Source organism: Oryctolagus cuniculus, chromosome 11, assembly GCF_964237555.1.
Source record: "Oryctolagus cuniculus chromosome 11, mOryCun1.1, whole genome shotgun sequence".
Classification (NCBI taxonomy): Eukaryota; Metazoa; Chordata; class Mammalia; order Lagomorpha; family Leporidae; genus Oryctolagus; species Oryctolagus cuniculus.
Genome location: NC_091442.1, coordinates 65,122,343 through 65,145,136, shown reverse-complemented (window position 1 = coordinate 65,145,136; position 22,794 = coordinate 65,122,343). Strand labels below are relative to the sequence as shown.

The window sequence follows — 22,794 nt, the reverse complement described above, 5'->3', positions numbered from 1 at the left end:
ATTTTTGAACTATAGCCCTTTTAGGAATATATTAGTAAATTAGGAAGTATTTTGAAAATGTAGGATGTAAGAGTATTGCATTGCTTTTATTTACTGATTAATTCATACTTCATGTCATTTCAGAAAGGATATGTTGTAACCAGCATACAAAAATCTATGCAATTTAGACATGTAATGAAATGAAAATTACCCTCATGGCCCTTTTTATGAAGAAATATTCTTCCTCCTGACTTCCTCTCCCATGCTCCTGGTTCCGCTATTAAAATTCATTCTCAGCCAGTGGGAGCCTCTTTCTTACTACAGCCAGGATTCTGGAACAATGAGATCTATTTTAATCTGTAGATTGAAATGCAGTAAGGAAGGTAAACAGTTACCTCATTTAGAGTCTGTGGAATTTCCAGTGATTTCTGAGACTTATGTAAGCGCTTCCGCATCCCAGGGTCATGGTTGGGACTGGTGGTTTGTTTTCCTCCATTGCTAGCTATCCAATTACTGAGCATCTCTCTCGCTGTCTCCTACAGTGAGATTCAGTACGTTTAACATTTATTCATGAACACAGCTTTTTAAGTCCTCAAAATGAGCCTTGACTAACTCAGTTGATAACAAATTGAAAATACTCAGAGATTAAATATGCCTGAATGGTGGCCATTGGATGCATGCCTTGTCATAAGTGTCCATGGTTTGCTACTTTTTGTTACTGTGCCTGTTTTTCACCTTTTAGCACAGATATCCTTGAGCTTGTGATGAGAGTCTGAATCCCACGTTACTGTGGCTGTCTGGGAGTCAATAAGGCTTTGATTCAGTGACGGTTTGCCTGCCTGCCTGCCTGCCATCACTCAGGCACTGTGTTAGTCTCTTGGGATACATAATCAGAAACCTATCCCTACCTTTAAGGTGCTCGTGGATTAATGATCATAAAACAAATGAGTGTGTATTGAGAGTTAAGTTCTTAGGTTGAAAACTGACAACCACCCAGAGGGGAATTTATCATGAATGATGGGAGTCTCCCAGGTGTTCCGGTGACAAATGGATCTTGGAACATCTAGAACTAGGGACGCTTGAGACTCTTTCCTTCTCATCTAGACTCACACAGTCTGCCTCACTTCTCCTCCCTCACCTTTTGCTTTGTTTGCTTTTCCTGTAGAACAGCCGTAGTTGGTTCAGCTTGGGTCGGTTGGCCCTCCCTAGACCACTCAACTGTGGCCAGGGAACCACATTGTGAATGGGAAGGAAAGACATGTCTGGAAGACAGGAAATCTGAACAGATAAAATCATGTCTTTGCCATGTCTGTACAATTCATTCATTCTTTTTTTTTATATAAATATTTATTTTTATTTGAATGGTAGAGTTAGAGATAAGGAGACACACAGAGATCTTCCATCTGCTGGTTTATACCCCAAATGTGAACGACGGCTGGGGCTGGGGCTGGGCCAGGCCAAAGCCAGGAGCTTCCTCCGGGTCTCCCACGTGGGTGCAAGGGCTTAAGGACTTGGGCCATCTTCCACTGCTTTCCCTGCTGCATTAGTAGAGAGCTGGATCAGAAGTGGAGCAGTTGGGACTGGAACTGGCACCCATAATGGGATGTGGGTGCTGCAGATTTAACCCGCGAGCCACAACACCAGCCCATCATTCATTCTCTTAATGCACACAGTAGCACAGTTTTGAAGCTAAGGAAACCAAGTTTTTGGAAAGGTCAGTTTAGTTATTTAACTCACTCAATTATTCAACTCACTTAACGTAGTTACGAGTAACCTAGTTACGAGTGCACATTTCTGGTGATTGCTGTCAGTGTAAGTCCTACAACACTTAATGGTTATGTTGCAGTGTTTAAAAATAACCATGTGTGCTGGCACCATGGTGCAGTGGGTTAAACAACTGCTTGCTATGCCAGCATTCCATGTCAGAGCCCTGGTTCAAGTCCTGGCTGCTCTGCTTGCAATGCTGTCCCTTGCTAATGTGCCTGGGAAGGCATCAGTCGATGGCCCAAGTGCTTGGGTCCTGCTACCCATGTGGGAATCTTGGATGGCATTCCGGGCTCCTGGCTGTGGACTGGAATAGCCCTGGCCACTGCAGCCATTTGGGGGAGTGAACCAGTGGATGGAAGATACCTATCTCTGTCTGTCTTTCTGTCACTCATTCTCATTCTGCCTTTCAAATAAATAATCTTAAAAAAAACATAAAGAAGTGAATGTAAAGCAGCCTTAAACAGAGTGTTGAATGACAGGGGCTATTGCAGGTTGGAGGGAAAGGCAGATGAGAACTTGGAATCGTGGTGTATAGCTGCACGGTGCTTTCTGTAAACCATAGGCCAGTTGTTACGGCCAGGAATGAGAGGGTGAGGAAGCAGATGAGGCAGCCAGTAATGTGGGAAGGTCCCAGGTCACAAAGACCCTTGTTCAGCAAGCCAGGGTCCATAGAAGGAATTTGAGTGTGGGGAAGACAAGGCTACATTTTCAGTTGACAAAGGTCAGTCTAACTATGCTATCTGGAGTATATATGGCAGCAGACAGGTTAGGAGATTCAGAAAGAAGTGCCTGGAGCATGTGTTGAGGCCCTGAACACAGTGTGGTAAATTTGGGAATGAGTCCCAGTGGTGAGGTGGTACCTGCAGGTTGAGGAACTAGATGCTGGTGGGAGTCAGAGGACAAGGACGTTCCCTGGAATCCTCGCCGTCCACTGAGACAAGGAGCCAGGAGGAAGACTCTATCAGAGACAGGAGGTTGACAGCAGAAGGAAGGAGGAAATGAGGTTGGGTTTGGGTGCTACAGCACCAGTGCAGGTTTGGAGATACAGGTGTGTAGACACCCCCGGGGAACAGGACTCCAGATAGGAATTTGTCAGTGCTCAGTGTTGTTATAAATGAATGAAGCCTTGGGAATAGGGAAGATCTCTCAAGGAAAATTCCTCGGGAGGAAGACAAGCCACATCAGAGCTCAGGGAACAGCTATGTTTGAGGCTCACTTGCAATACTCGTGCATTGAAAGTGTAGGTGGGGACAGGAAGTTTGAATTCTCCAATTTCCATTTTATAGCAACCTGCCATATGTCAGATGTGTTTACCAGATAGCAGAGAATTACCTCAGCCAAACAGGTCCTGCTGGCCTTGTATCCTGTAAAAACATCTTTGCTCTAAAAGTAATTTAGATTTTGTATTAACTGGGGGGTCAGGGTTGCATGGGGAGACGGATATCCTCAGTAGTTGAAAAGAAAGTCATAGAACCTTCCTATTCATCGCCAAGATCCTCATAGTATTCCTGGGAAGTTATAAACAAGGCTTTGCATTTTGCCAGTGAAGGGAATCCCAGCTTGTGGAGGCAATGCATTGCATTGCTGGGTAGCTTTAAATTAATGGTGTCAGAATTGCCTTTCTGTGACTGGCGCCTTGGCTCACTAGGCTAGTCCTCCGCCTGCGGCGCCAGCACCCCGGGTTCTAGTCCCAGTTGCTTCTCTTCCAGTCCAGCTCTCTGTTGTGGCCCAGGAGGGCAGTGGAGGATGGCCCAAGTCCTTGGGCCCTGCACCCACATGGGAGACCAGGAGGAAGCACCTGGCTCCTGACTTCGGATCGTCGCAACGTGCCGGCCGTAACCGCCACTTGGGGTGTGAATCAACGGAAAAAAGGAAGACCTTTCTCTCTGTCTCTCTGTCCAACTCTGCCTGTCCAAAAAAAAAAAAAAAAAAAAAAAAGAATTGCCTTACTGCTATTTCCAAGTCCCCCCGTGGTCTGCGGAATGTCCCTCCTGCGCAGTCTCCTAGGGTAGAGGAAGAGTCTCTGGGCCCTCCAAGGCCATCTTAGTGGGCTGTGACTGTTCGTATAGGGAGCCCTTGGTTACACGCTCAGGTTCAGTGCCATCTAGGGCTGCCCTAGGCTCTTGGGTGCCCTCAGCTACTTCTCTGCTGAAGATGTTTCAGGCTTGCTTTTACATGGCTTGCTTCCAAGTTCATTTTCTATTATAGAGGTGCTTACAATTAAAAGTTTTCTATGGAATATAGATGTGTTTTCCTTGAAGGCAAGTGTTAATTAAATTTATAGGAGGCTGTTGTTTTGTCCTGAGCTCCTACACTAGGCTCCAACTGACCAAACCAAAATGGAGTCACTCATGCTAAGAGCATATAATAAAACCAAAACTTCAAGGAAACAGGAAAATCCTCAGACAGACCAGTTCTTCCTACAAGAAGAAATTCATAGTATCCAAGTAAAAAGGGGCCAGACAGACTGAGGCAGCATGATGAGGAAGTCCCCTCTTGTATTAACCCTTAACAAGGAAAGTGACCTGTGTTAACCGATCCACTTTTTTGTATTAGGCTATGTTTTTTCCTGCTCACTCTCCCTTACAAAAATTGACTATTCTACCGTGCCCAACAGAGCCCCTGTCTGATTTTAGGTCAGATTGACTGATTCATGAATCATTAATAAAAGCTAATTAATTCATTATAATCAATTTGATGAAATGTTGTCTTTTGACCAACATGATAGGAAATCCCAGTCGAAATATTTTAAGCTTCACAACACAAATAGCAGGCTTAGGACACATTCATTATTCTGGTCTCTCTCGTGGGATGTTATAGTGGAAAAGAATTCATTTGTTCATTCATTCAACCAATATTTTTTGATTACCTGCCCCCTGCTCTGTGACTGAGATGGGACAGAAACTGAACCCAAATCAGTGTATTATGTCATGGACTATTTATCCTTGGCTACTGAAATACATCGCAGTCTGCTTTGCTCTTTTTATTTAAGGATAATATTGGGCACTACATTTACTTCAAAAAGTTTATGAAAAAATGAATGGAAAGATAAGTATATTTTGGTGTAAAAAAAAAAAAGCTTTTGAAATCCCTGCATAGATTTTTCATAGTGTGTTCCTCATGAACTTTTTGAAGGCAATTCGTGTGTATGTATTTCAAATTTTTTTGCACCAAAATAAACTTTTCATTGCATTTTTGTCAAACTTTTTGAAGTACCCTTGTAGTTTGCAATCAGTGTGTTAGTCTTGTTCAAGACCATGGCAGCATTTCATAATACCATCTGTGTTTTTGAGGGTAGAGTCAGTGTGCTTACAGTGGAACTCAGACTGGGCCTTTTGAGGACCTTAGGGCTTCAACTGACACGTCTTTCCCGTGTAAATTAGGGAGTCTTGGGCTGTTAAGTGCATTTAGCCCTGGGTCTGAGGACAAAGGTAAAAATGCTTGATCAGATAAGAACCAGTTTTCAAAGGACTACTTGTTCAGGTATATTGTTTAGCCTTTAATCAGAAAACAAAACAAACTTTCTTTCTCTGCAAACTAGTTAACACAAGGGTGAAGATTTTCCAAAGCAGGTTACTTTCAGTTAGAGTGCATTACAAAAAGAGGTTGACGTAACAAGGAGAAAATTAATTATTGCTCCCAACTTGCATTTGCAGCAATCTGTGCTGAAACCACATAACATGTCTCAATCCTTGTGTCCTGTTTATAGGTCATTGTGCAATTAATTTCAAGAGCATCATTTATGGGAACACAATTTATCATTTAAAGTCTCAGTTGCTATGAGGAGATGCAATGGCTTGTTGACATTTTTCATATGATATTGATAGGGCTCATAAAAGGATAATGATAATACCTTTCTCATCGTACAGGTTACAAGCATTCACTAAATTATTAGATGTAAAGCACTGAAAATTTTAATTTGTGTAGCTTGCTTTATTCGAATGGCAGGCAGGCAGACGTCAAAAGATCTCCATCTACTAGGTCATTCCTCAAATGCCCACAACGGCCAGGGCTGGGCCAGGCAGGTCTCCCACGTGGGTAGCAGTGATCCAACTACTTGAACTGTCATCTACTCCTCCCAGAGTGCATGTAGGCAGGAAGCTGGCATCAGGAGCTGAGCTGAGAATTGAGGCCAGTGCTTCAGTAGGAGAATGCAAATATCTTAACCCAGCAGGTGCCCTCCACGACCTAAAGCCCCTTAGCTCTGTTTTCCAGCATTTGGACAACTGTCCCATGGAGGAAAGCACTGCTAACCAGCCTCATCTCACTGATGAGCACTTGGCAGTGAACCTGTTGAAATTCACATGGCTACTATCAGTGTGGGATTCAAGCCCCGTCAGTCCAGTTCCTGAGTTTCTCTGCTGTTCACCTACCTGCTTCCCAATTTCACAGCAGAAAGCTACATGTGCCCCCACCCCACCCCGTATTTCCTGTGTGTCACTGGAGTGGGCTCCACCTCTTCTATGAAGGATGACAGCACACTTAAAAAAATATTTTCTAAAGTGAGGACTTAGAGCTAACAAGTTAGAGTTGAATGCTTCTTAGCGCCAAACAATCCTGTTCTGCAGAACTCTGTATCACTTGTGTTGCTTTATGATTTAAAAGGAAAATACCAAAGCCCTGCATAGGACTTTTTCCAGCAAGGGAAAAGCCAAGATTGTGTCTGGGATTTTTGAAGAAACTGCCAATGAAAAGTTTGTGTATTTTATGTGATGCCTGCTGAGATTAGGGTACTTCAATCTTTTGGTTTCATATTTCATTGTATTAGTTTCAGGCCTTTTAAAATTTGTGTTAAAGTACACATTTGAACTTGACTTTTCTTTTTAAAATTTATTGATTTATTTGAAAGAGAGAAAGAGGGAGAGACAGAGATCTTCCATCTGCTGATTTACTCCCCAGATAGCCACGACGGCTGTGGCTGGACCAATCCAGAACTTCATCTGGGACTCCCGTGTGGGTGGCAGGGGCCCAAGCACTTGAGCCATCTTCTGCTTTCCCAGGTGATTAGCAGGGAACTGGGTAGGAAGTGGAGCAGCAGCTAGGACGCAGACAGCGGCTTAACTCTATGCTACAATGCTGGCCGTTGAAATTGACTTTTACTTTGGTTTTTAAAAAATGTATTTCTCTTGCATTCCTGTTAGTACTGATATATCTGGTGAACAAAGAAGAGAAACTTTGTCTTAATTGCCAATAGAGGGTGACAGCTATATGCAAATAATATTGTTCTAAACCTGCAAAAAACATGTTTCTGCTTATATGTAATGCAAAGCTTCGACACTTCAAATCCTTTTTTGGGTAAGCCTTTATTTGATTTTATTTGGCTTGAACAGAATGGCACTGTGACCTTGTATGGGAATTGCTTCAGCATCTGGCAAAACACAGACTTCTTTATTTGAATATGGAAGTTGGGGGTGTGCATTTGGCCTGGGGTTAGGAGGGAGTTAAGAAGTCTGCATCCCATGCCAGAATTCTTGTGTTCAACCCCCAGCTCGGCGCTGGATGACAGCTCCCTGTGAACACTGGCTCTGGAAGGCAGCAGTGATGGCCCAGATGACTGGGTCTCTACCACCTGCCTGGTAGACCTGGACTGAGTCCTCCGCTCCCGGATTTGACCTGGTCCAGCCCCCAGATTAAAAATACAAAAACGATTCTTTCTTTGCAGACCACACCAGTGCAAGCAGTGGTCTGGTTTCAGCCCACAGGCAATACGTTGCCACCCCTGGTTAAGCTGTGCGTGGCTGCCACTGCCCTTATAACTTCAGGTAACTTTCTCTTCGCTGCCCTGAAATCATTTCGCATGCCCTGGAACTCTCTACCCCCAAGGCTGGTTTTGCCTTCTCGTCTCCCGTTGTGTCTGTCCACTCTGCCATTCTGGATCCCTAGACATCTTCCTTTTTGCACCCCTCTCTTTAATCCATCTGACAGGTCTTACCAGGACTGATTGGTTCATTCACCTCATCACAAGCCCCCCGCCCGCCGCCGAGCCCTTGTATGGTTCGTGACCTGTTTGTCACTTGGGCTATTGTAAGAGACACTACCTGATTTCTTGGCTATTACATTTTTTTTTTTTTTTGACAGGCAGAGTGGACAGTGAGAGAGAGAGACAGAGAGAAAGGTCTTCCTTTGCCGTTGGTTCACCCTCCAATGGCCGCCGCGGCCGGCGCGCTGCGGCCTGCGCACCGCGCTGATCCGATGGCAGGAGCCAGGAGCCAGGTGCTTTTCCTGGTCTCCCATGGGGTGCAGGGCCCAAGCACCTGGGCCATCCTCCACTGCACTCCCTGGCCACAGCAGAGGGCTGGCCTGGAAGAGGGGCAACCGGGACAGAATCCGGCGCCCCGACCGGGACTAGAACCCGGTGTGCCGGCGCCGCTAGGCGGAGGATTAGCCTAGTGAGCCGCGGCGCCGGCTTCTTGGCTATTACATTTAACTCCTGTAAACCATCCTGTAGCGGCAGCCCTGTTAGGAGTCTAAAATCACCGTCATCTTGTCAGTCTCTTGTTCACACAATCTTTGATTCCTGCCATAAAGTTCCTGTGGCCTTTCATGGTCTACTTCTGTTCTAGCTCCACACCCACCCTGTGCTTAGGTCACACCCAGCCCCTCTTTGTAGATATCTCTGTGTCCATCACGGCTGTTCCTCTGCCTGGAGAGCCGTTCCTCTTCCTTCTCTGACTACAGGTTTCCTCCTTATTCCATAAAACCGAGCTCAGAGTTCCTCACCTGTGACATTTTCCCTCACTCTCCCAGATCCTTGGACACACACCTCAATCTGAGCAAACTGCAGTTTTTGGTAAGAAGGTGCAATGGTTTAAATGTTGCTTTCTTTCTCTCCCTCCTTCCCCTCCTCCTCCCCTCCTCCCCTTCTCCCTCCCCTGCCCCCTCCCCGTGTTGAAGCCTTTTCCCCAACATGATGGTATTTGAACAGGAGGCTTTGGGGGAAGTGATTAAGTCATGAGAGTGGCACCTTTGGGAATGGGGTTCTTGCCCTTGTTTAAAAAAGCCCTGGAGAGCTGTCTTGACCCTTGCACTGTGCAGATTACAGCTGAATACAGCTCTCTGGGCCTGGCACTGTGGTGCAGTAGGGTAAACCACCACAGTTCAGTTCCCAACTACTCTACCTCGGATCTTGTTTCCTGCTAATACACCTGAGAAGGCAGCAGAAGACAGACAAGTTCTTGGGCACCTGCTGCCCATTAGGGAGACCTGGACGGAGTTTCTGGCTCCCATCTTTGGCGTGGTCCAGCCCTGGCTGCCACAGCCATTCGGGAAGTGAACTAATGAGTGCAAAGTGTCTCCCTCCCTCCCTCCCTCTCTCTCTCTCCCTCCCTCCCTCTCTCTCTCTCCCTCCCTCTCTCCCCTCCTCCTCCCCTCCCTCCTTTCCCTCTCTCCCCCTTCCCCCGTACCCCATTCACTCACCTTGTTTCTCACTCTCTTATTATTACTGTGGCTTTCAAATAAATAAATGTTTTTTTTTTTTTAAATAAGGCTGTCTATGAACAAAGACATAAAATCTGTCAGCACCTTGAACTTCTCAGCACCCAGAATCACAAGTTTTTGTTGTTTGTAAGCCACCCAATTCATGGTATTTTGTTATAGAAGCCCAAGTGTTATATCTTAATGTTAGCCATCGCAAAGCACACCAGACACCGGAGTAAGGGAAAGCGTTTACTGGGGGACACCCTGCAGACTGGAGTGAAGGGGCAGCAAAGGAAAAAAGGGAGGGAGACTGTAAGAGAGAGAGACAGAAAGGAGAAGAGCTAGCAAGGAGAGAAGATAAAGCAGAGAAGAGGAGAGAGGAGAGCAGAGCCAAGAGACCAGAGGAGGAGGCTAGAGAGAGGAACCGAGAGAGAGCAGGAGAGAAGGGGCAAGAGAGAGCACGTGTTCAGGAACAGGCCCCTTTAAAACTTTGCCTGAGGGCGGGCAGGGAAGCAGGATCAGCCAATCCCATTAGGATGGGAGTGGAGCCTGGCTCAGGTAGCTGGGCCATGCAGCCAACTGCGCCAGTTTCCTAACACCAAGTACACTTAAGACAGAAAATCTCCCTACTATAAAATGATTTTGGGCTTCTGGAGGGCAGAAACCAATCCCTAGTTTTCTTTCTTTTCTCCTATTTAATTACATATTGAATATGTTAAAGTAATTATTCCAATCAATGTGTACTCTGTATCTAATCTCTGGTCTTCTTCAGATAGTCACCAGTGTCTGATGGTGGTGCGGTAGATCCAAATGCCCGTGGAGTCAGGATGATCACTGAGTGACACGTGAAGGGCGTAAGCTCACAGGACACGTCCAGTCTCGGGGCAGTGGCCCCTTGGTCCAGCTGATTGCAGTCATATAAGAGGGACATATGAATAGTCAAATGTATTTGTTTTTAAGAAAAATGGAAAAAAATTAAGATTTTTTTAAAAAAAGATTTACTTATTTAATTGAAAGGCAGAATTAGAAGGAGATTGAGGAAGACAGATCTTCCATCTGCTGGTTCACTCCCCAAATGTCCACAACGGCCAGAGCTGGACTGATCCAAAGCCAGGAGCCGGGGGCTTCTTCTGGGTCTCCCATGGGGGTGCCAGGGCCCAAACAGTTGGGCCATTTTTCACTGCTTTTCCGGGACATATCAGAGAGCTGGATCAGAAGTGGAGCAACTGGGATCTTAACTGGCACCCATATGAGATGCTGGCACTGGCTTAACCCACTAAGCCAAAGTGCAGGCCCCCAAAATTAAGATTTTAATATAGATGCCCCGATTTTTATTGACAACTGACTTACCTCTATAAAAATACTTCGCAGGCAAAAATATTTTAAAGCCAATTTGTGACACCTAAGCCTCCAGGTTGCAGGTAGAAAATGGTCCCATCCCCTCATTAGCCACAGCCAGGGCCTGAGAGCCAGCAGGTGTAAGGTTGTGTGAGGAGAAGACCACCTTTCCACGGCCCATGCTGGCCCTTCCATGAGGTGGTCTGTTCCTGCACTGCAGGAAGTGTGCGCTGTGCTGTCCTTGTTCCTGCCTGGCTACACTTGACTGACTGTTCGCTGAACTGGCTGAGATGACCTCCTGTTCCCCGGGTGGCTGGAGCCTCCTTTTGCAAGGAGGTTCTGGCTGGCTGGCCAGCTGCTTTTGGCGATGGCTGTTTTCAAAGCTTAGGTTCCTGGTCAGAGCTGTGGTTGTCCAGGACCCCAAGAAGGAGAGATTACCATCTTCCTTGGAGCTAGGAATTAAGTTGCCCTTCTGAGCCGTCAGTGGTCAGGCATGGAGCATTGTCTGTGAGGCTACCTAGAAAAGTGAGTAGTCGTAATTGAGCACTGTGTTGGATTTTCCATAAATGGCTCCTTTCCCCCTAGAGCATGTTAGTGTCTGCTTCTCAAGTATATATGAATCGGCAGTATCTCACTCATCCTTGAGCAGTGCCGTTACTGCCTGCTGAGCAGTCTTAACACTTAGTGTAAACTCTTTAGCCTAAACTCTTCAGACCTTTTAATTCCTTTAAAAACAAAGCTACGTAATTGTAACCAAAGACAGAGTTTCCTGGTTGATCCTTTTATCACGAGTCTGGGATCCAGGAGCCTCGGGACCGAGAGCTGGAGGCTGTGGGCAGATCTGGGTAGGAGTGGAAAGAGCACGTTGGTAACCATGTGGCTGCTTTCCCGGGTGCTGTCAGATAGGTGGCTTAGGAGGCGGTCTCAGGAGTGAGTGGCCCTGCTCCAGGTCCCTGTTCGGAGAAGTATCGTGCACATTGCTTGGAGGCGCTGGACACCTGGAGCTGTGTCCTTGGGCAGGGCGAGGGTTGCTGATGGAAAGCGGGGAGAGGGTTTCCTCGGACTCCTCCCCTGGCTGGATAACAGAACAGCTGTGTGTGCCATACACTCCTGACCTCTCCTGTTGTTCCATAGCATATGTAGGTATTGGTGCCTCTGTGAGCCAGCCACTGTCAAGCACTTCTCAGGTGGACATTTAGTTCTCAGCATCTTTCCTATGGTGGGAAGTGACAAAGCAGCTTGCCCAAGAACACACAGCTAGAGCAAGCAGTTAACACAGGCCGTGTTTCAGCTAGGTCTGCCTATCATCCCTGCTCCTGCCTCCTGGAGTGCACTGAGCACCTATGGTATCAAATACTTAGCACATGGCACATGCGAATCCTTCAAAACATGTCAACCATGGCAGTCTTCGTTGATTGACTGTTCTGCTGAAGTTCGGGTGGAGTTGATTACCTAAAAAATGGTGATTTCATAAACTGAAGGAAAACAAGTTTCTCAAACATGGGTAGGTGGCACACAATCAAGCACTTGCTCCTTTTAAAGAGATTCTACTGTTGTTACAATCTCACAGTCATATTCAATCCAGGGACTTAAAGTCATGTTCCCAAACTGTGTCTGATACCTATGGAGCATTTTTGTCTTCCAAGTCCTGAATGTTCTTAAGAAAGTTTTTTACAAGAGGCAGGGGCGGAGGAAAGGTGTTGGTCCAATTGAAGATGGGTTGAAGAAGTACATAAATGAATTTGCCACATGTCTGGCTCCCAAGCAAAATGTGTGCCATGTTTTTCTAAGAGTTGAAAAGACTAGACGTGAGCTTTTTATGTTGAAGAGGTGGTAGCTAACCCTCTCCTTCAGCTGAAAATTTACTTATCTGAATTTTAATCATAATTTTTTAAACTGTCCAGTTATTGAATTTGGAGAACTAAAATCGTCTTCCCTAACACATGTATTTTAGCAACTCATGGAATTTAAAAAGTTCACTAAGGAACTGAGATTTGACAAAATTAAGACTCAACTAAAGTATGCCACTCAGTAGCTGTGACTTAGTGTTAGAAAATCACTAACCACGGTAGCTACTATTGAGTGGACAAGATGATTGAATGAGTTCATTACTAAATATGAAATGTTAACAGCAGTCCCTGGCACATAGAAAGTACTCAGTAAAGATGCTACTCTCCACTCCACAGAAGTCCCAGAGTTGATTTCTGTTCTGATGGCTTTATTCACTCAACAGACATTTGTTAAGTACCCACCAGGAGCTACTGTCTGGGGAAATGCTCTTATAATCACTTATTATCTCAAACTTAATTTCAAGGAAAATGTTGTCAGAAACAATGTCAACAAAGGTGTGATGATCCATGGTCCATCACCTTTGGAAGCCCGAGTCTTGAAAATGAGTAGCATGGGTAAATATTAGACAAAGAATTGTAGCTCCTGCTTTCAAGGTAGTGCTTACTGCCCTAGAGCATAGGACAGGAAGGGAGTATAGTTCCTGACACAAGTGTTTACATTAGGGAAATCCATGACTTAGTAAGCAAGGCATTCACTTTCGAAGAACAAAGTAAAATGTTTAAGTTGATGGTGGTTGATGTTCTCTTAAAGAGAGAGAGAAATTAAGAGAACATTCTCATCTACTGTTCACTCCCCAAATCCTAGCAATGACTGGGACTGAGCCAGGCCAAAGCCAAGAGCCAGGAACTCAGTCTAGGTCTTCCACATGGGTGTCAGGGACCCAGTAACTTGAGCTATCACCATTGCCTCCCAAGGTCCACATTAGCTGGAAGCTGGGTTTGAGAGCTGGAGCCAGGAATTGAATCCAGGCTCAATGTGGGTTGCAGGCTTCTTAACACCTAGGCCAAATGCCCATTCTAGCCAAACTTTTATTTATTTGTCTATTTATTTATTTGAGAGGCAGAGAGAAATTGTCCATCCACTGATTCACTCCCCAGATGGCTGCAACGGCCAGAGCTGGGCTGATCTGAAGCCAGGAGCCAGGAGTTTCTTCCCAGTCTCCCATGTGGGTGCAGGGGTCCAAGGACTTTGGCCATATTCTGCTGCCTTCCCAGACCATAGCAGAGAGCCTCATCAAAAGTGAAGCAGCCAGACTCGAACCGGTGCCCATATAGGATGCTGGCACTGCAGGCCAGGGCTTTAACCCACTGCACCACAGCACTGGCCCCTCTTTTTTTTTTTTTTTTTTTTTTTTTTTAATCCTTTAATTAAAATGAAAAAAGTAATAACTTAGATTGATATTTAAATAATATTTAAATTAGCCTTTATCACACGGATAATAATCAGATATCTTCCCAGACCGGCTTACGGAGGTAGTGGTGCTGTGTTCCCACTAGACTGACGTTTCTGACTTGCTGATATCTCATTAGTCTCAGTCACAAGCCGTATTCAACATGGAACAGTGAAGCAGGGTCACAGGCATTGTCTTTTTCGGTTCTCTAGCTCTGCTGAGTCATTGAAACACACACTTCTGAACCAAGTGCCCACAAGAATAGCTGCACGATAGGACAATGCAACAGGCTGAGAGCTGAAGCAGAAGGAGCTCCAACTCAGAGAGGTGTGTTCACAGCTCGGCCGTATTTAGCTGTCACCTCGGGCAAGCTGCAGTCTTCCAGGGCCCCAGGTTTCTCAGCCTAAAATAAGGTTCCTCGGACTCTTGCTGAAGTTCAGTCCTCGCTGGAGTTCCACATGCTCTAGAAGAGACAGGAGATGAAGCACTTTTAGGGGACAGTGACTTGTGGTTTGGGTAATTATAGGAGCTTCGTTGACTGTCAGAGTGACAGAGGAGTCAGCCTGTCACGTGACTAAAAGCCAAAGAACAAACTACGTGAGCACAACACAAGATTAAGGGCCAGTGGTCCACAGGGATCCCATCCCGAGGGCAGTGCTGGGAAGCTCATCATGAACTGTCTTACCCAGCCCAGCCTCCACGCACCTCGCCCTAGGGAAGGCACTTACTTGGGAGACCCAGGCGGTCTAATAGCACCATCAGGTAAACACTGCACCCAAGACACGCCGCAGGGGAAGTCACTCCGAGCAGCTGAGAAGGGGCAGGCAGTAGTTTGAACCTCCTTCCCCTGCCTGGTTGGGTTCTCCAAGGGCACACGCAGAAGGGCCACTGCAGACAGGAGCATCTTCTACATCGTGAGCCCCAGCTGTTGTCCCTGGCGATGTGGCCCAGGTTAAGCAAGAGCAGCATAACTAGGGACAGGAACATACGAGGGACCCAACCTTCTGCCTTCCCTGGGCCTTTCCTAACGCCTGCAGTAGCCAGAGAAGCAGGGATACAACGCCCACCTCTCTCAGGCCTGGGCCAAACCTTGCCAAATCTGTTTGTTCTGTGTTTGCTATCCCAGTCCAGCTTGGCCTGCCTCAGGCTGATGTCCCTTTGTGTGCCAGGAAGATGTTGCACTGGGGGCCAAGGTAGGCCTACTTCTACACTGCAGCTGTGTTACCTGGCTGGGGCAGTAAGCCTGATGGTGGTGATCCTTCATGCAGGTAGTGGCCTCCTTGGTACTTCAAGAACCTCGTCTTATTCTCCAGCCATACCAAAGTGGCTTTTAGAGGCGAGGGCAAAGGCAGAGCAAGAGAACAGATATGAAAGCCTCCGTTGGCCACCCCTCAGCCCTTGCCAGCCGGTGACAGGCACTGGAGGCCAATCTGACCTCACAGAGACTGGCACAGACTCCCACCTGCCTATGCACGCCATCTCCTGTTAAAAAAGAAAGCTTAGGGGCCGGTGCTGTGGCACAGCGGGTTGACGCCCTGGCCTGAAGCGCCGGTATCCCATATGGGCTCCAGTTCTAGTCCTGGCTGCTCCTCTTCCGATCCAGCTCTCTGCTATGGCCTGGGAAAGCAGTGGAGGATGGCCCAAGTCCTTGGGCCCCTGCACCCACACAGGAGACTCGGAGGAAGCTCCTGGCTTCAAATCGGCACAGCTCCGGCTGTTGCGGCCAATTGGGGAGTGATCCAGTGGATGGAAGACCTCTCTCTCTCTGCCTGTCCTCTAACTCTGACTTTCAAATAAACAGTCTTTAAAAAAAAAAAAAAAAAAAAACTTAGCCGGCACCGCGGCTCACTAGGCTAATCCTCCGCCTTGCGGCGCCGGCACACCGGGTTCTAGTCCCGGTCGGGGCGCCGGATTCTGTCCCGGTTGCCCCTCTTCCAGGCCAGCCCTCTGCTGTGGCCAGGGAGTGCAGTGGAGGATGGCCCAGGTGCTTGGGCCCTGCACCACATGGGAGACCAGGAAAAGCACCTGGCTCCCGGCTCCTGCCATCGGATCAGCGCGGTGCGCCTGCCATTGGAGGGTGAACCAACGGCAAAGGAAGACCTTTCTCTCTCTCTCTGTCTCTCTCTCACTGTCCACTCTGTCTGTCAGAAAAAAAAAAAAAAAAAGCTTAGCAAATAGCAATAAAATTAGAATAACTTTACAAAAAATATGCCTACATTGACATTTATCATAAAACTAAGAACAATTTTGATGCAGGCATTTGAAATATGGGAGATTATAGAAGACTGGCAGGTCTTTTTCTTACAGCATGCAGATAAGCACTTGCAAATGCTAATTTAATTTTTTAATAGTTCTTGCCATCAAATGATACTGGTCAATTGAAGGCTTATTGTACCCTATACTGCCCAAAATATGCAGACTAATGAATTTTTTCACATGGCTGGATGGGAGTGAACCTTAAATTACTGAATTCTTTAAGAAATGCTTATTCACATAAAAAGTATAAATTTTAAGCAAATTGTTAAAACATCTGAGACACCTCCATAAAAATCCCAGGGCTTGGCAGAAGATTGCCTGAAGCATACTCCCCTGGATCTTGGCGTTCACTTTTCAATTTGCTTTCTCTCTGTTACTTAGTTATGACATGTACGTTCATGTTGGTTTATGGAGATCTGGACAATTTTCAGTACTACAAGCTATTGGTTGTAAAATCTTAATAATGTCTGTAATGTGGGTGCCAGTACCGTATTGATGTTAATTTCTTGATTTTGACTCTGTGCTTTGATTATATAATATGTTATTGTTATGCACATTGGGTGAAGGGCACATAGGGCTCTACTATTTCTGCAACTTATTCTGGGTCTATAATCATTGCAGAATTTAAACTTGTTTTTAAAAAGTCATTTGAACTTGATAATCTTTCATTTAACTGTTAGGATTTGCAGCCAGGTTCATAGAACAGTGTACAAAGCACACTTGCAGAGTGAATTCCTTTGTAATTTACCTGAAAAAAAAAAAAGGGGGGCCATCTTTTCCCTTTTCACGTCTGAGTTTTTTGAACTCTACTCTGACTCTGTCAGCCACTGTGGACCCCGTTGAAATTTTTGAAAAGCAAACACAGCCAAAGGCAAATCAAGGAGAGCTCTCTGGCAGGAGATGCAGTTCGGCAGCTGCTTAGCTACTTAGTAAGAAAACAGTGCTGAAACCCAGGATATGAGTGCGCAGGCACCTGAAACAAGAAAGGTGTATGAATCGTGCGGCCTGTTTCTCCTAGGCACTCATATACTTGACATTTTGGTCGTTAGACCAAGTCAGAGTCAACATGCTCTGATGTCATTCACTATTAGCTGTCTTGTGCAAATCACAGTGCCTTGTAGCCCAGTGTGAGGATAGCGTGTGGTGACTATTACTCTGTATGGAAAAAGATAAAGATGCTTTAAAAAGAGTAAGCCTTGAGGGCAGGAATTTAACCCCCATATCTGAGTACCTGGGTTCAATACCCAGCTTGGCTCCCGACTGCAGTTTGCCTACTGATGCAGACCCTGAGAGATAGCAGTGCTACGCGTACTTGGGTCCCTGCCACACATGTGGGAGACCTGGCTTGAGTTCCTGGCTCCTGGCCGATACATAGCTATTGTGGACATTTGAGCAGTGAACCCATAGATGAGAGATCATCTTCTGTCTCTCAAGTCAATAAGTTTTTTAAAAAGGAGAGTGCAGTTTTGATCCACGTTCCTGCGTGTCAAGTAAAAACAGGAAGGCATCGTGAAATACAGTTCTCGGACTTTGCAGGGTGCTGTAGGCTACTGCTGTGTGTTTTGATAAGATCAATGGTAGTTTTGTGCTTGGACAAAGGAACCACAATTCCCAAGCCACCCTATCTGTCTTCATTTTGATTGCCCAAATGCCCAGGTGCCAAATTAAACCGAGAGAGTGATTGCCTCATGTGTTTTGACTAGCATGGGTCAGTGGGGTTGATCATATCTCCCAGACACCTGTGGAGGCGAATGAGTGCAGATCAACGTATGTGGTGAATGTTTTAACGGGTGCTAATAGAATTCTACTTTTTGAAAATCCAGGAACGTAAAACACCAAGGTTCTCCGATCCTCGGGGTGCAGTAGGGTGTTGGTGTCGTGCGGGCTGTGGAGTCCACTGCAGCGGCCCCCAGGACAGGACAGGACTGAGTGCTCGCGTTCTGGACCTGGCTCTGTCTGACCCGCTGCTTTGGCTCTTCTGCAGGGTCATCAATGCCGGGAAGAGCACACACAACGAAGACCAAGCCAGCTGCGAAGTGCTCACCGTGAAGAAGAAAGCAGGGGCCGTGACCTCAACCCCAAATAGGAACTCCAAGAGGCGGTCCTCTCTTCCCAACGGGGAAGGGCTGCAGCTAAAGGAGAACTCGGTAAGACCCACTGCATCCTTGGTTCCCCCGGCGGGGAGCAGTGCACGCACCTGGGCCCACTGGAAGGCATTTGGCCTTAGCCCCGGGCAGGGCTGAAGCTGAGAGAAGCTGTGTTCCCAGGGTTAGTGGGGGGTGGGGAGTGGGTCTTCAGTCTCACACATTCCACACTGGAGGTGACCCCTGGACAATGAGTTGCTGCTTGCATTTTTTTTTTTTAAAGATTTGTTTATTTGAAAGGCAGAGTTAGAGAGGCAGAGGCAGAGAGAGAAAGAGAGGTCTTCAGCCGCTGGTTCACTCCCCAGATGGCTACTCCAGAGCCAGGAGTTTCTTCCTGGTCTCCCATGTGGGTACAGGGGCTCAAGGATTTGGACCATCTTCCACTGCTTTTCCAGACCATAGCAGAGAGCTGGATCAGAACTGGAGCAGCTGGGACTCAAACCGGCGCCCACATGGGATGCCGGCCCTGCAGGGAGCGGCTTTACCTGCTACACCACAGCACCGGCCCTGGTGCTTGCATTTTTACCACTTGAGGTAGTTAGAGCACACATAGCAGGTGGTGTAAGCATTGACAGGTGCAGTGTTTGGTGGCTTCACAGAAACCACATCTAGGTCTTTGTGAAGGCAATATCCAGGAGCCCCTGTGAGTGGGTGGACATAACTGTTGGCCTGGAGCCCTGTTATGACTTGACCCCCTTCTTCCCTTTGCCTGTCCATCAGAGTTGGTCAGCAGGCGCCTATGGGCCTGACGCTCTTCCAGATTCATCTTTGTTCCAATTGGCCCAAAGCCCTTGCAACCCGTAGGTGGCCCTGCAGACTGCATGCCCTGTTGACAAAGCACAAAGCGTGCCTCCTCTCTCCGGTTTCGGGACTGTAAAGCAGACCTATCCTCGGCAGTTCTGAAGAAGCCACTGGGCAGGGGAAGGAGTGGTAGACACTGGGCCCATCAGGCCACTCAGTCCCATGGAGAGGCGTTCGCCAGGAAAATCAGGAGACGGGGAATGGAACAACGCAAATGCAGCTAGTTAGTCTCAGGCTCTTGAGAATATTTTGTCTAAAAGTTTTTATAAGATTTTAAAAGATTTAGGATTATCTTCTCAGCCCATGAAATGGTATCTTGTCACATTTATGGTCAGAAAAGACTAACAGTGCGGATTTGTTTTATTATTACTAAGCCGGTTTAGAGACACATAGTGACCCATGAGGCTCAACCATTTGACTTATTATCAAGGCTGAAGGAACCATTGTTGAGCGCTAGCATCCCAGAGGGACAGAGAATAGGACCTGGGTGGGCAGTGTAGAATGATAGCGCATGGGTGGGTGTCTGGCCTAGTGGTTAAGACGTGGGTGTCCTATATCAGAGGGCCTGAGTTGGATTCTCAGCTCTGGCTCCTGACTCCAGCTTCCTGCTAATGTGCACCCTGGGAGGCTGCAATAGTTGGATCCCTGCCTCTCATGTGAGAGACTTAGGAGCTGCTGGCTTCGATCCCAGCCCTGGCCTTTGTGGACATTCGGGGAGTGAACTGGCAGATGGGAACTCTCTCCATCGGTGTCTCTCTCTCTCTGACTTAAAAAAAAAAATGTAAGAATGTAAGTGCAACAGTCTGCTACTTCTTAGCTACTTAGTTGGGGGATTTTCTTTCAGCCTCACTTTTCTCTTCCACAAAGAGGATTAACAGCAGCAACTACCAAATGGTAGACAGAGGCTGGCTGGAAGCAGAAAACCCAGTAGCCTATGGAAAATACTGAGCCAGTGTCTTCACTAATACATAATTAATAAATGTTAATGCTTGTTACCCTGAAGTCATCTCGCTTCAGTTCCTCTGTGTGTGTTATGTCCACGGAATTTTGTGTATTTATTCACTTGTGAATCAGAGACCACACAATTCCTTTCATACCTGCTTGACAGGATTGTTTAGCAGATTGAGTTATTATGGTAAAGGGCTCAGAAAGTGCGAGGCACTGACGGTAATTGAATATGGGTGCCAGTGACTTAATGTTGCTTTTCCCCTTGAGGTTTCTCCCCTGCCACAGGGACGTGAAGTAATTTCTGTAAAGCTACGTCAATGTGTGGACATTTGGCATGAGGCCAGCAGTGATGGCATTTTTTATTTATGCCTTAGCAAAAAGTTACCCCTTAGAGCTCCTAGAAATGGAGCGGGGGGAGGGGAGGAGGGCAACTCTTAACTTCCCTGTCCTTAAGAGCGGTGAACCAGTACAGGAGCACTTAGGATGGAGCCTGACCCTCCCCTGCGATGCTTCTAGGTCTCGGGATCAAGGTTTCAGGAGGCAGCAGGAAGGTGCAGAGCACAGGTGACCTGGCTGCCCACTTCCTGCCTCAGTTCCAGAAGCTTCCCTTCTGTGCGATGCATTAGGCTGATTAGCAGAGCTTAAGGCAAGAGCTGTGTTTGTTCTTTTCAAAATTGTAGCAGACTATACATGGCCTAAAATTTTACCATTTTAACCATTTTTAGGTATACAGTTCAGAGGCATTACATATATTTGTGTAGTTGTACAACCATCACCATTATCTGTTTCTAGAACTTTTTCATCTCTCCAAGCTCAAACACTATGTTCCTTAAATACTGACTCCTCACTCTTACCTCCCTTCAGCCTTGGGCAACCACTGTTATATTTTATTTATTTTTTAAGATTTATTTATTTATTTGAAAGAGTTACTGAGAGAAGGAGAGGCAGAGAGAGAAGTCTTCCATCTACTGGTTCACTCCCCAAATGGCTGCAACAGCTGGAGCTGGGCCAATCAGGAGCCAGGAGCTTCTTTCAGGTCTCCCACATGGGTGCAGGGGCACAAGGACTTGGGCCATCTTCTCCTGCTTTCCCAGGCTGTAGCAGAGAGCTGGGTCGGAAGTGGAGCAGCTGGGACTTGAACCAGCACCCATATGGGATGTTGGTGCTGCAGGCGGCGGCTTTACCTGCTAGGTCACAGTGCTGGCCCCTGTTTTATATTGTGTCTCTAAGCACTTGGCCATTCATATAAGTAGATCATGCGATGTTTGTCTTTTTGTGCCTAGCTTATTTCATTTAGCATGATGTCCTGACAGGTCAGCCATGCTGTAGCGTGTGTCAGGGTCTCCTTCCTTTGTAATACTCATCTCATGAGTGTATATCCCATAGCTTATCCATTCGTCTCTAAACAGACACTTGAGTTGCATTCGCCTTTTGTCCACTATGAATAATGCTCTTACGAACATAGGTATACAAGTATCTGAGTTCCTACTTCCAGTTCTGTTACATATATATACCTAGAATTAGAAGTATTGGATAATATGGGAGTTCTATTTAATTTCTTGAGGAACCTCCGTATTGTTCTCCATAGTTGCTGCAGCACTTTACTTTCCCACCAATGGTGCTCACATTCCAGTTTCTCCACATCCTCGTCAACATTTGCTCTTTTCTATTTTTTTAATAATATTCATTGTTGAGAGTGGGAGGTGACATCTCAGTGTAGTTTTGGTTTGCATTTCCTTGGTGATTAATGATGTTGAACATTTTTTCATGTGCTTATTGGCCTTTTGTATATCTTCTTTAGAAAAATATCTACTTATAGTTGTTTAAATTGAAATGTTTGTTTTATGGGTTGTATTATTTGTTCTGATTTTTAAAAGGAAAAATAGCATGGTATTTATCTGAAAGGCAGAGTGATATAGAGATGGAGAGACAGAAAGAGAGCTCCATCCACTGGTTCACTCCCCAAATGACCACAACAGCTGGGACTAGAACAGGCTGAGGCCAGGAGCCAGGAACTCCATCCAGTCTCCCACATGGGTGACAGGGACTCAAGTGCTTGGGCTATCTTCCACAGCTTTCCCAGGCACATTGGCAGGGAGCTGGATCAGAAACAGAACAATGAGATTCAAAGAAGCACTCTAGTATGGGATGTAGGCGAAAATGGCAGCCTAGCCCACTGCACCACAATGCTGGCCCCTGTGCTGCTTTTTTTAAAGCCTTAGAACTAGGATCTAGAGACTGGCATGGTGCAGCACCATGTGACGCTAGCATCCCTTATGGACACTAGTTCATGTCCCAGCTGTTCCACTTCGAATTCAGCTCCTTGTTAATGGCCTAGAAGAGCAGCAGGGGATGGTTCAAGTACTTGGGCCCCTGCCACTCACTTGGGCGACCCAGAAGAAGCTCCTGGCTCCTGTTTTCTGCCTGGCTCTGCTCAGGCCATTGTGGCCATCTAGGGAATGAATCAGCAGATGGAAGATCTCTCTGTCTGACTCTGTCTCTGCCTCTCCCTCTCTCTCTGACTTTCAAATAAATAAATACATCTTAAAAAAGCAAACAAGCGATGAGCTAAGCATCGCTGAACAGATGACTTTCAGGTCAAGACCCTGAAAGTGCAACCATGTGGAAGTAGAAGACTTTAGCGTTCTGGGCAGTTGGAAAGACTGTGAGCCCAGTGTTCTCAACCATCAGCAAGGAGGCCCTGTGGCTAGAGCAGAGGTACAGGAATGCCTGCACTGCAGAAAATGTCAGAACGGTCATAGGAGTTGAGTGAGGCGATCTGGCAGGACCTTGAAGGCCACTGCCAAGGCTTGGGCTTCTATTTTGCATGAACAGCTTACAACAGATGACACTGGATACACTGGCTTAAGGGGACCAGTGATTTTTCCCATCTAGAAGGCCGCT

The 22,794-nt window shown here is 46.5% G+C and overlaps 1 protein-coding gene across 2 annotated transcripts in view; it reads left to right on the top strand.

Moving 5' to 3' along the window:
- PPM1H (protein phosphatase, Mg2+/Mn2+ dependent 1H) overlaps nt 1–22,794 on the top strand; it is a 301,454-nt gene that overhangs the window by 94,545 nt on the left and 184,115 nt on the right. For both annotated transcript variants that reach the window (XM_002711306.5, XM_051846392.2), the window contains exon 2: nt 17,982–18,144. In XM_002711306.5, coding sequence (XP_002711352.2) covers nt 17,982–18,144 — 163 coding nt within the window. The remainder of the gene's footprint in view (nt 1–17,981; nt 18,145–22,794) is intronic.